The sequence below is a fragment of the Cupressus sempervirens genome, chromosome 9 (genome assembly GCF_028749045.1).
Source record: "Cupressus sempervirens isolate cs-2001-9-10 chromosome 9, ASM2874904v1, whole genome shotgun sequence".
NCBI lineage: Eukaryota > Viridiplantae > Streptophyta > Pinopsida > Cupressales > Cupressaceae > Cupressus > Cupressus sempervirens.
Window position 1 is genome coordinate 547228726 of NC_143126.1, and position 14358 is coordinate 547243083.

General features: G+C 32.5%; 1 protein-coding gene across 1 annotated transcript in view; it reads left to right on the forward strand.

The window, feature by feature from the left end:
* The first annotated feature begins 341 nt into the window (after positions 1 to 341).
* The window catches only part of LOC149539807 (thioredoxin-like protein AAED1, chloroplastic), a 208170-nt gene continuing 194153 nt past the window's right edge, over positions 342 to 14358 (forward strand). Inside the window, exon 1 of the mRNA XM_089801003.1 lies at positions 342 to 650. Coding sequence (XP_089657129.1) covers positions 455 to 650 — 196 coding nt within the window. The 5' untranslated portion in view covers positions 342 to 454. The remainder of the gene's footprint in view (positions 651 to 14358) is intronic.

A 14358-nucleotide genomic window follows, 5' to 3' on the forward strand; every position in this document is an offset into this window, starting at 1 on the left:
AAAAATATCAATAATCTTAAAAAAAAAAGAAGTCTGTCATTCATTGTGACACTCAATTCATTTTAACCAGCCACATTAAAAAACGATATTTTTATAAATTATACAGTTAAAAATTTCACATTTCACATCATGTTAATTCTATAAAATTAATTTACAACTAAAAAATAAATATAATGTCTCAATAACCAATGAAAGAAAAGTGTAAACGAGGAGCGCAAATCCAAGCGATAAAATTTCCTTTAATTTTTGTTATTTTAAGCACCACATATTTGATAGCGCCACATTAGTCTAGAAAATTTCATTTTGGTTTTATAATCTTTTTAAGTTGAATTGATTTTCCTAGCAACGCAGGCACTGGCAGAACGGATGGAAAAATGAAAAATTCAATTCATTCCTATAACAAAATTTAACTTAAAAGTTCCATTTTCATTTTTCTTATTTTGAATCCGTGGCAATGGCATCAACTGCAATTTTTTCAGGTCACATACTCAGCAAATGCGCTCAATTGCCACCGCCTAAAGGAAGAAGCAAATTCCCTATAAAAGCTAAGAGAATTATTGGAGGGAGCATTTCTTATTTGAAAGTAAAACCTGAGAGGAATTCATGCAAAATCAGAGCAAGCGAATCATCTTCAATTTCTGCTAGTCCTGGTAATGTTTTTCCTAAATTTAAAAATGTAATGGTTTATCTGTTTCAGATGAGTTCTATGGAGAGGGAGAGGGATATTTTAAAGGAATCCTATGCTCTTAGGAGTAGAGAAAGTATGGTGAAGCTTTTTTCACAGTAGATTCTTAGATTTTCATGTTATAATCTGAGATGCTTTTGAAATTTCAATAGAAGGTAAGAGAAGATTTTTCAACGTCTCGAAACCAAGATAGATTATGGGATATAATGTTAAGTCATGATTTCGTACTAATCTGATAATGATTTTTTTCCCCCCAATTTTCTTGATGAATTTTCTTTCCCTCCAATTTTGTTGATGTTGATTTATTTGTTTCCAATTTCATTGATGTTGAATAAATCTGGAAAATAAATTACTTCTAACTTAAACAAGAATTGAAAGAAGACTTGACAATTTCTTAAAGAAAGCGAACCTTATCCAAACAAATGGTAAATTTTTACGGCTAAAATTTAATTCAAATGGAATGTTCAAAAGAATGAAGAATTCTCAAGGGATGTACAAGAATTCATCTTCTTTATAAGGTTTTCTAACTGAAATTTGTATTCAAGTGGTGACAACTGAAACTGGCCATTTGCTATGTATTTCAATTGCCTTCAATTAAGAAATTCGCCAAAATGGCAGGAATTAAAATCCACTCTTCTGATTCTTAAGGGAACCGTAACTCAGTGATTGTGCTCCAGTAGGTTGTAGAGGTAACATTCTTATAGGAGGTTTTGGGTTTATGTTCTAGCAAAAAAAAGTACGGTTTGAAGGTTTTATTATAATTAACCACACTCTATGCTTACGAGAGGAATAAAGAAAGCCGGTGAAGAATTTGTGCTCGTCATGTACATTTGTAGAATTTAGTTCCATTCTTGATTCATCGAGAATCGAAATTATCCCAGTATGATATGTCTTTAACTTCTTAGTCTTGGGGAATCCAAATGATGTGGTCCATTAGATGTATGAAAGACAACGCTGTTGTGTTATAACTGAAAGCAAGTTATATAGTGGAAATTAGTTCTATTTAGAGTAGTGACCTTCACTCCTGCATGGGCCAGTGGGAGGATTGTTATTGTGGTCGTCATTCATGCCTGTCATCAGTATCCTTTATTTTCAATCTGGTATGCTTGTTTGACTACTGACAGAGTCTGTCGCATTGTAATGTCCCCGTTTTGGAGGAATTAATTATTTATAAAGTTATCGATTAAAAAAAAAATATTAAAAGGTAACTTTATATTTAATTAAGTGTTATATCTTATAAAGTCATTAAATAAAATAATGTTCTAGAGGTTGCTGGAAGGAGCAGAGAAATAATTTAAAAAAGAGGCCGACCTATCGGGGAAAAAAGAATAAATAGGCATTGAGGGCTCATTGCCTATCATCTAGATTTATTATTGATTTTTGCTTATGTGCGTTGTGGAGCCTAGGGTTTCTGCAAGTAGTCACAATTGGCCATTGAGAACGAAAACTCTCAATTGGTACGCAATTTTGAGGGTGTGAAAGATCACCTGAATTATTGCAGCTGTGGGAAAGATATTTCATTCGTTTCACTTGTGCTTAATTGCTGGTTTGGAGTTTCAAGTGGAGTTGCACTTTCACCATATCATCTTCAGCAGTCAGTCTCCAGTATCCGATCAGTCTAGGTTCTTCATTTCAGTTTGTAGTTGTAACAAGTTCTCAATTGTATACACCCAGTTAGGGTTTGTCTGTAATGTGCCATGTCATAATGTTTCAGTGCTAAAAATTGCATATCATATGTAAAAACATTTTGGTGATCATTGAATGAATATATTGGCACTATTTTACATCAGTTATTTAAGCAGAAAAATTTCTTAATTCAGCAATATACTTTCAGCAATGTATTAAATTTAGGGTTTTTTAGTGGCCTGTTGGTAAGGGTCATTACACGCATGCTGATGACTGGGAATACTTGAGTGGCAGTGGCACCTGATCAAAAATTACAGTATCACCTAGATCATCAGAATTACCTACATGGTAGTAGGACATGAAAATTGATAACACGGGGCAGAACTATCTGATTGCAATCATGATGGCTATGCATTTTTAACTCCTTTTGTTCAGATATTACACCTCTTTTTCACTGAACTTGGGTCATGAAGTTGTAGGAAATGGGATTTGGTATTATACAAAGCCAATAAAGCTAGACTTGTGCCATTTTATTCTATCTTTTTAAACCTTTAAGCTTAAAGTCAATTGAAGATTGTGGTAGACGAAAGTGATATTTTTCCTAAAATTTTGAGAGACATGTTACTAGTGTTTCTGATGATATAGCAATTGTAACATAGAACAGGGGACTTCTTTTGAACTGTTGAGGCTTTGGGTGCTCAAAAGTAAACCACACCTTTCAGGGCTCCTTGGTTTAAATCTTGATTGCAAGGAAAGTCCCTATGGAGAAGAGGAAGATGCACCACTTGTCCCATGCAGCCAATCCAGATGATCCAGAAAATTCCACCTAATTGCAGAAGGATTTGCCCCTTCTTATGAATTGTAAAGCTCACCTATCTGCCCCTAAAAACAGGGAATACACTATCATGTAGGCATTGTCTTGATAAAAAAGAACATTGAAAGAATTATTGCCATTTTATTAGACATTACCATATCTAAAATTAACAATAATACTGGAAAGATGAATAAAAGATGACAGCTGTTTAATTTTTCTATTTTTCTAATTCATACAAGACAGTTATTCAATCTTGACCATATCAACTTTATGCTAAGTTGCTGGTTCTAGTATTGATCCTGGTTCAGTTTAGTGGATCCGGTTCATGGGTTTGGCTAAGTTTTTTTGGGAGGTGCAGATTCATCCATACAAAAATCATATGTATGTGTGCGCTCATGCATGCATGTATATTTGTATATTCACACACACACACAGATATATCACAATTATTAGGAGATTGGGGTATTGGAGTATGTCGAAGACTGGTACCGGTACTGGTATGGTGCTAATTTTCAAAAATAGGAGACCAGTACTTGGAGACACCTTTTTTTTGACGTAATTTAATAATTTCTAGAAAATATCATGACATAGAACTTTGAAAACAAGAATACTAAACCAATCATCTATCAAGAATAGTAAATCAATCATCTATCAAAAACAAAGAATAGTAAATCACATATACAAGAACAATAAATAGTAAAGGCAGTTTCTCTTTAGACCATTAAAATGATAGGAAATCAGTCATACAACTTATTTATGTCTCTCTCAAAAAGTCTACATTGTTAGTGGATCCAATCACTATAACTTTGCATGGATTTTGTATCATCCAAAATATCAGCATGAATCACTAGTCAAGCTTTTTTTTTATCTGACCTCCTTGTTGTCCTAAGCCTTTTGGCGGGAGATGTCAATTATGGCTGGAAGACTTGGTCTCCGAGCAACCATGATAATGTATATGTATCTATATACTTGCTACTATATATATATATATGTGTGTGTGTGTGTGTGTACATGTTTATATACATAGTTCAAATATAAGGTTCGATATTTATTATTAAATAATAGTATTGGGGTGACCCATTTGGAGGAGTAGTTGAAAAACATTATTGACGAGGCTGCTACCCAAGGTTCAAATCCTGTTAGGCCACTGAACTTGTAGGCCTTGTGCCTACCCTAGGTTGTTGTACTTGCAGGTTTGAACAAGTTGAGTGTTTGGCAGCTTAAAAGGCTATCGTTTATGGATTAATTTAAAAAAAAATAGTAATATCAAGTTATACAATTAGTTTTAACTTTAAATCATTGAATGGATTTGCTAAATTATCAATTTTATCATCATTATTGACATTAGATGATGTAGGAGTAGGAACATTAGATGGACCACAAACAGTGCTAGTGCCAATGCCACTTTCACCAAAAATGTTCTGCATTGCAAACTTCTCAAATTCAACGTGGTGGGGTTGGAAGCATCCAAGTCATTATGCTTTGGCTCTATATCCTACACCTTTGTCTCCCCTTCCTTGTAATCACGTTATTTGTTTGAAAGAAGATGCAAGTTGGAATACATATATACTGAATTCAATGGTCTTTTTGAGTGCAATTTATTGCACTTTATTAAGTGGATGAAAGAATATGTGCTTCAATTCCTCTTAGATGCAAATGAATTAACAACCTATGAAAACAAAGTAGATAACCAAAGCTATGCATTATAAAAATGAAATGAAGAAAAAAAGAAAACTATAAATGAAACTTTTAAAGCTAATTTTCTTTTATTAAACTTGTGATAAAATTTTGATTGCGAGGGGCTATAGGTTTTGGAAGAATTGGCCATGGAAGTACAACCAATTATGAGTATCCTTTAAGAACCTATCATGAAGAGCCTTAATACTTTGGTCATTTGACTGCAATTCAATGAACTCACATATGGCTATATCTCTCAATTCCATTTAGAGAAGAGTTGAATGAATGCTACGTTGTACCCTTTGGCTACCTTGAAATCTCTAATTGAGAAAAGACATAGAAGAATTTGATTATTGTAGTATTTTGGAGACAATGCAAAGTTAATATTAGAATATTATAATGTTTCTTTAATGGTCATTATTTTAAATTAGATAGTAATATTTCCGTCTTTAGTTCAGGATAATCTCTTTTAGAAACACAGTCTTTGTAAATCTATACAAGGAGCTTTCATCTCCTCTATTTAACAACTATGAAATCAATTTATCCTAACATGGTATCAGAGTGGGTTGATGAATTTCATAAAATTTGGCAAATTTTTTAAGAAAAAATCGAGTCTTTTTTGTTCTGGATATTTTCCTGGAAATTTGATTTTTGTTTTTTTTGAAATAAAAATTGCTGGAGCTATTTTATGAAAACAATTGTGGCTTGTCTATGAATATTTTTGCTAAAAATCGTTAGCCTAATCGAGGGTTTTGATTGCACAACTTCTTGGTTTGAGCAAAAGTCTCTGATTTTCAAAGGTTGTATGTAGTTGCATGTGGTTTTTGTGAGTTGCATGTTCTTATATGTGCTATTTAACCATGCAAAGTCTCGTGTTTTGTTGCATGTAGATTTTTTTGTTGGAACTTGGATTTATAATTTTTCCTCAAAAGTTATCTGGTGGGTTTATATTTTTTTTCCTCAAAAGTTATGAGGTGGGTTTATGATTTTTTTCCTCAAAAATTATTTGGTGGGTTTATAATTTTTTTCCTCAAAATTATCTAGTGGGTTTATTATTTTTTCCTCAAAAATAATTTGTTGGTTTTATAAATTTTTCCTCTTTTTGGTTTTACCATTTTTCCTAAAAAATGATGCTGTGTATGCTAATTCGTGTCTCAAATTCTATTGTTTGGTTTTGATCAATTTTTCACCTAAAAAATTGTGTCTGATTTTCCTATCTTTCTCCTAAAATAATTGTGGCTTTTTGTAGTTTGTTTTAGGGCATCATGCTCATCTACAAAGTTTAAAGGGTCTTTATTGATTTTCCCCCAAAATTGTGCTAGTTGTTCTCAGTGTTCATCTTTGATTGTAGGGTAGAGAAGCTTCGTTATCCAAGATCAATTTGTATGTCTTGTGATAATTTCTGGTCAGATGTTTTGTTGATTTTGGGAGGGTTAGTGGTAGACTCATCTTAGTGGCAGAGTCAGTAGAACACTCTTGTCTCATGTTACAGGGCATTTTGAAGAAGTTGGCACCCTTCTTTATTTTTTTGGATGGTTTCTTGTTCATTAACATTTTATAGATTTAGAGAAGGTTTCAGTTTAGCAAAATGTTTTGAAGAATTTGTGACCAAAAGACAATAGTTAGACAATGACCGTATTAAAATATTATAATGTTTCTTTAATGGTCATCCTCGTTGGTCTTTAGTTTATTAGGTAATTTCTCATTCCGTCTTTAGTTCATGATTGTTTCTTTTAGAAGCATTGTCTTTGTAAACCTATATAAGAAACTTTCACCTTCTTGTTTAACAACAACATTGATTTATCATAATGGTTAAAAGGTGCAAGGAGTGGACATTTTGTTCCAACTTTCTTCAATGATTGCTTGCACTTGTTTGACGAAATTCTCAAGAATGTCTCTTTATATTTTTGACGGACTTCATATTCTTAATCATTGAGCTGTTGCCATCATATATCTCTCAATATGCAAGGCATGTACATGTTAGTATAGAAAATCATACCTGAAATGGGCTTAGGGAAACTAAGGAGACAATTTGCGTGATCCCACAATGACACGTATAATATCATCCATCTAATTATAGTTTCCCTATTAATGCTTCTTTGCCTTCATATCGACTAATTTTGGAAAATCACGATGTTAGAAACTGCTTCTTTAACTTTCACATTTTGTCTCAAGATGATTGTGTTAGAGGCAAAATGAGTCTTTGCAGCCGATTACAAATTTAAAAAAAAATCAAAATTCAAAAACAAACTTTAAATAAGAATTAGAATACACAATCAAATAATGAAAATGTACTAATTCACTTACCTTCAATAGCTCCTATGTTGAAAATGATTTAAAAATTCATTAAGAAATGTGGTGGTTGGTAAGTAATGTTTAGATGTCCTTGACCTCTACATACAACTCTTTGATCCAATCAATTTTTTTTGCAATCTTTTTGTACCAAAAGATTGAGAGTGTGGACTAGACATGGTGTCAAAAAGATATGTTGATATCGCTCCTCAACAAACAATCCAACACCCACTTCATCAATGGCGAGAAGGAGAATATCAACAACATTTTTTTTTCATCTTTTACCTTCCTTCACAATCCATGGGTCTCAAAAACATTGCTTCTTTAGGGAACATTGCTATGATATTGTTTGAGGGCCAATTTTCCAATCTTTCCACCCATCTAATACAATGAACACACCTGCCTAAATCTATAAATGTCTTATGGTTTCAATGAATCTTCAACCATCCCCTCATCTTTTCGAATAAGGTGACATTTTTATTCTAATAACCTAGGCCTTTGTACCCATTTGGAGTTTCATGAACATTTTTCAGTATCTTGTTTCAATATGATGAACAAATAACATTGAAAGCCAACCCATTTGTTTAAATATATCTTGCTCCAATATGGTCAGCAATGTCTCAGCTCTGATTTTGAAATACAATTTCCAAAGGTCTATTTGTTCTTTTGCTTGCAGTGGGATCTTCACTTCAAAGATGAGGATTTACCATTTTCTACTACAATGTTGGGATTAGATGGGGTTGCATTCCCATTGATCATTTTGTAAGTAAGGTGTGACCTAATTAATGGGCTTTCTGTTCGTCTTCTTATTTTGTCTCCATAATATATCCTATGTCTTTGATAGTATCGGTACATTGCCCTTTCTAGGACAAGATTTGATACCTTTTCCAGGTATTTCACATAGATGGGCTTTCACTCAAAAACATGAAGTATAATATTGATTATCACGTCCATTGCATTTCCAAAAGTAACCCCCATCTCTCGGAACTGATTGTATCATTTGAACATATTTCCTTAGAAGATAATTTGGATTTGTTTTGAATATAGTTCGAGTTGTAGAGTTAGAATTAGTTTCTATTGCAATTTCTTTGGCAATAAAATTTATTAAAACCATTCATAACAAAAATATAAAATTGGACACAAAAAATAGGTATATAAAACCTTATTCTCTTCAGTTTTGATTTTTTCATACTTTTATAAAAGAATGGAAAAGCATGTTAAACAAAGCAAAGAATTTGAGTCATGTGTATAAATAAAAAATGGAGGAAATTTTTTGAAAAATACTTGTTTGCAAAACTATCCTTCCGTGATTTTCTTGGTAGCCAATGAAAACTTTTGTAATGTATAGGAATGACAATGCAATCGTTGTAGAATTTTCAGAGACCAATCTTAAACTCCCTTTGTTGATCCAACAAGATAAATTGAATGCTCATCTCTTAGAAGGATATTTGTTGTTTGCAAAAGAAATGAACAAAAATGAACACGTTTTGGCATTCATGTGTTTTATAGGTTACTTTTAGGGTTGAGGGAGTGCCCACCAAAGTCGAACCAAAAAATTAAAAAATGTAAAAAAGTCAAATGTTTGTTGTTGGGTTTTCAGGTTTTCTCTAGGTTTATTTTGGGCTCACTCTAGATAACCTAGGCACCATTTTGTAGCACCCTATGACGACCTGCAGGTGTACTAGATTGTTATCCAAATCTGATTTAACCGAACCCAAAATTCAGCTTGGCAGTTGACAAACTTAACAACATCTACTCTGTATTTTTGGCACCTTAGCAATATCAGTAATAGATCACTTTACTATATTTAAATCTTAACTTAACGATAAATTTTCTTTGACATGCATTACGCAAGAAATGACAATGGAAACAATAGGAGTAATTTATTGAATTCTACTTGAATGGAATTGTACAAGTTTGGGGGTAACCCATTTAGAGAAGTTGTTAAAACACTTTGTTGGTGAGGTTGTAAGTTGGGCTGTTATACTCACAGACTTGTGTCTACATTGGGCCGCTTTGCTTGTGGGTTTGAATAACTGGAGTGTTTGGTAATCTTAAATATGACTGCTTATTACCAATCAAAGAAAAGAAAACCAGAATAACCACCCAACTAAAACTAAACTAATACTACCTTTTTTTTTTCTTTTCATCACAACCTAATATATACAAATTCATGAAGCATAAACCTAGGGCATCTATCACTTAAATTATCACAAGGCAAACAACACACTAAGTATGCCACCTCGTGTATGTCGATGTCCTGCCACTGAGGCCAAGGGGGGCCAAAGTTCTGATCTCTGGCTTAGTATGGCATTGGCTTGGCCAAACCTATAAATACACAATCTCTATGTTCAAGATTTATTGAATAGTATAGAGAGATTACAGGTAAGTTCATATATAGATAACTGATATTATTAGCCTAAACAGATATATGTATGCAATAATGTTTCCTATGTGATTGTAGGGTTTATAATCGAAAGAATAATGAAGAAAATGATAGTTTGGCTAAATCTAGAAGGGGACATTACATGCAAGATGCTCAACATGCAAATGTCTGTGTCCTCAAGATGCAAATGTCTAATGTTGTACGTTGGTGTGTCCTGAAGGTATGACTTGACTGTATTACACAATCAAACTATGCAGGAGCCTCTCGATGGATACTCTTGCTTCATATGACTAATAATTCAGCGTACAACAAAATCCAAACACACGACAACCTCCTTGCTTCATACGGTCAACCATATACCATGGCACCATACAATCAAATCAGCCTTCCACATTTGACACTAAACCACATTGTGAAATGGACTTCCATGTTGTCACTCTTTTCTGTATGGTGGAGATGTTTTCTATACAGTTACATTAATTACCCTATTATAGAGACCTAATGAGATATCTATCTCTGAGATTGGTTTCCAAGTTTTAGAACAGATTACCTACTAATGACATGGAACTTATGCTTTGTAATACTACTTAATGTTATAGTCAAAGATAAATTATGTTGCGGTGATAAATGCATACACAGAGAAAGGAAGGAATTACTATATATAAATGTGACACTTATATTCTCAAATTAAATCCTTATTGCACAAATCTTTTTTCATTAGAAGACCACAAATTTGAACAACGAAGCATAGGTGAAATATTGCTATTTCCAACGACAAACTAGGGTGGTTGTTGGATATTAAAATTGCGACTCCAGGCTAGGAAGGATCTTCTACCTCCGGAATTGTGCACAAACTATCTTTAGCCTTCAGCTTCCGGAAATACAAAGAGTTAGATACAATCCATGATGATTTACAATGCCCAACCATCTCCTTATGAAGGCCTCTAAGCATCTAGAAAGTTACAATATGACACTGAGTGCCAATATTTAATAAATTTATTAGTTTATTATTTGGGCCTCCTTTATTTAATGATTTAATTAATTAATTTAGTTACAACATTTTGTTAGAATTGGGGACATTGAATGGTGTTACTTTGTTCGATGTTGTCATGCCCAAAATTCAGAAAAAACACACCAACATTTTAAAAAAGGGTTTAAACTAGGTTAGCTGAACGCATAACTGAACTAAATTGCAATTACATTGGTAAACGATCTGTATGTTTATGTTATTCAAGTTGGATCTTAAAAAGAATCTTGTTTTGGTTTTCAATTTCCTATTTCCAAAGTTCACTAACTAAATGTTTCAATCAATGTTCTAGGTTGCCAAAAGCACTTCCCAATTTATAGTTGATTGAAATTGCGTTTATGTTATAACTCACCAAGGGGTCGTTAATAGGGTTTATAGTTTATTCTTGTTCCAATTGAATCTATAAATACATGGTACATAATTTTGTATTAAAAGTTGTGTATCAAAATATTATTTGTTTTGATATTGAATTACACTAAAAATAAATAATAATATCTATATTATATAAATCTTGCATTATATAATATATTAACTAAATTATATATGTTAGTATTAAACTATCAAATTCATATGTTAAAGTTCATGATTTAACATATATATATATATAAAATATAATATAATACTCATATTATATAATTCTTTTAATAAAATTGGGCACGTCAAATAATAAATTTACATATATAGTAAGTAATATATATATATATATATATATATATTTAACTCTATTCATATTAAATTATATATATTAAATAATAAATATTATATATATATATATATATATATATATAAAATAACACAAATAATATTAAATTATATATATATTAAATATTATATAATAAAAATATATAATATATCTATAAAATAAAACATATTAAATAACATTAGTTTAAAAAATACCTACCTAACTTACTGTACGCACATGCTTCCTTTGTTAAAGGAATGTGGCGTGGTCCCCCCTTCGTCGGCCTACCTAGTAGTAGTTGTTAGACGCAGGGCCTGCTAGAAACTTGCCTCCCACGTCCACATAAATGTGCGATTTAGTATATTTTTTTTAATAATTTTTTTTAATTGAACACATTAGTGCTTTGATAAGGTGATAGGGGGTGGGGCTCGCTCGGGTACACCCCCTAAATAACTTTTTTCATAGCATGATTTTAATTTAAATGAATTAATTTATATATATGTTTGCTCATATATTTTCTTCAAACAACTATTTTAACCAATAGTCTAGGAGGAATATTAAAAAAAAAACCAATTAATTTTTTCTATTTTTAGAAATTGAGCACAAGAACACTTCTTGGGTTCCCTTTTTCTAAAACTTCCTCATTTATCTAATTGATTGTTTTGACTCATTGACTTAGCTTCTTTAATAGGATAAATTTAGGAGACTAATAAGGAAAAATAATAATTCTCTGTGTAGATTTTTGATAGTAGATTAATTTGTGTTTCCCATACATTTTCCAGAGACCTGTAGGTCTCTATTTGTACTTTTTTTGTCTTTTCTCGAGTTGTTCACTTCAATCTTCTAACTCTTTTTAATTTTCTAACTTGTGGGTTTTGTTTCTAACGTAAGAACTAATCTAATGATATCTTTATTAACATTAAATGCAACTATAGGAATTTAATTGATTGAATTGAAACTAATGCACTTTTTTGTTTTAAATTGAAAATGACTATTATTTCATTTTTTTTTTTTGCAAAACTAACCGAGAATTCCATATAGCAATCTATTCAATTTCTTTGAAATGAAATCTACCTTCTTAACTACACTTCATATGTTATTTCAAATCATATATTTCTCTTTTACTATTATAAATAAAATAATAATACTAAATGTAAAATACCCGATAAATGAGGGAGACATGAATGCATATCCGTTCTATGATGAGAAACTCCTGGCATTAGGTGGAGAGGAGAAGCATTGTCAGTGGCTTAACCTCGTAACCATGGACTGTAAATATATTTACACAATCTCAATTGAGAAAGGCCTTCCCTACACGGTATAAGGCACGAGAATGCCACTTGTCTTGCCACTGAGCATCTCGGTTGTGTCAACTTCATAGCCGGCTAGGCTGTTGACTGCTTCCATCAACCTATCCTTCCAACTGCAAGCTATCCTGACCCCCAGTAGTCACAGCAACATCATATACTACTAAATCTACCCTGGCCAAGGATTTATATGGACACTATGTGCCCGATCACCCATTGCTCAACTTGACAACAAGACCATACCCTTTGCCCACCATGAGCTGACTCGTTATAGATTTAGTTATTAAGTTCTTTTAATGCTTATCATGTTATGATTTAACTCCTTTACTTGTAGGAATACTATATGGTTATCAGTCTACACCTCTCATCTCGACCATACTTGGTCATCTTGGATGATCCTGGGTGTGACTATCCTTTATTCTTGAGTAGTTCCAGCTATCTTTGCAGTCATTGAAGTTTTCTACTCAAACAAGGGCTTACATGGAAGCAAAAATAATATGCATGTATTAAAAATATTACATCTTCTCGTTGAGATAAGGATTCCCTCATCTCAGAGGTATATGGTATAATACCTCTGTACGAGGGAAGTACTACTCGTGACATTAAATTCTGGACAGATGTGACATAACAGATCAAGAGATTATAACTATAATACTAAAGCTGAAACATTACTGGATGGCATGCATATGAATTCTGCCATGAAATGATTGAAAACAAGCCACACAACTATTGGAACGAGATATACTTGAGATTAAAACATTAATAAGATATACAATCTAATCTGAGTATCATTGGCTGTAAGTACTTAAATTTAAACTTCAACAATGCATATGGACAACCCTTAACATCATTGGCTGAGAACACTTAAGATCATACATATGCAAACGATCTGGCCTTAGCAATGCTGGCCGACATTATGTAAGAATAAAATCGTATGAAATGGTAAAGTCAAGGATGATACCAGGTACGACCCATCAGTAAATGGTGGACGATGAATGATTAACTTAGACTTCTTTTGTAGTAATTGAGCCTTCCCACGAGTCTCTCGTATTACATTATCAATCGGCTAGCAATTATCGCTGTTGGTTCCATGCTAACTTGTAGAGGAGTGGATGTATCTCTTGTGGCTGGGAGAGCTTAGAGAGAGAAAAATATATGATGAGTGGAGACAATATTTTCCGCTGGATGTCATGAGGTTCTTGGAGAGACGAAGAAGGTAGTGGGTAGTGTTGAGAACATATGTGCTTAATGGCTTGATACTTTCTTGGAGGAGTTACGATTCTTGAAAGCTTTGCAAGGTGGCAGCAGTTATATTAAGTCAAAAAAAAAGAAAAAAAATAAGAAAAGAAGGTGGTGACATTTACATATTTGAGCTAAGTTGAAAATAATAAAAGAGAAGGGTGCCAATGGACCCCATGATATTTTAGATTGCCACCAAATGAAATAATAAGAGATAATAGTGTCCTTCCGCATGAATTATTTTAATAAGACTATAGTATCTGCATAACATAAGTTTGCACGGAGTCCACACATACACACATACAAACGTTATATTTCAAATATGCGTAACATTATATATACGTCATATTTTAAGTTTACGTATACATATATGGGTATTTAACACATGTATCCTTACGTAAATACTATGGTGTTATTAGAGTAATTCATGTTTGACACAGGAAGGACTCCAATTCATCTAGATCAAAGTAACGAGGATTGGAATCAGATTGGAATTGGCAAGGCTGAATCAAATCGCGAATCAGCCATGAATCAGCCACAAATCGACAAATTAAAAAAACCCTTGAATTTTAGAGATTTTAACAATTTAAAACTTATTTCATGCACCCTTTAATGAATATAAC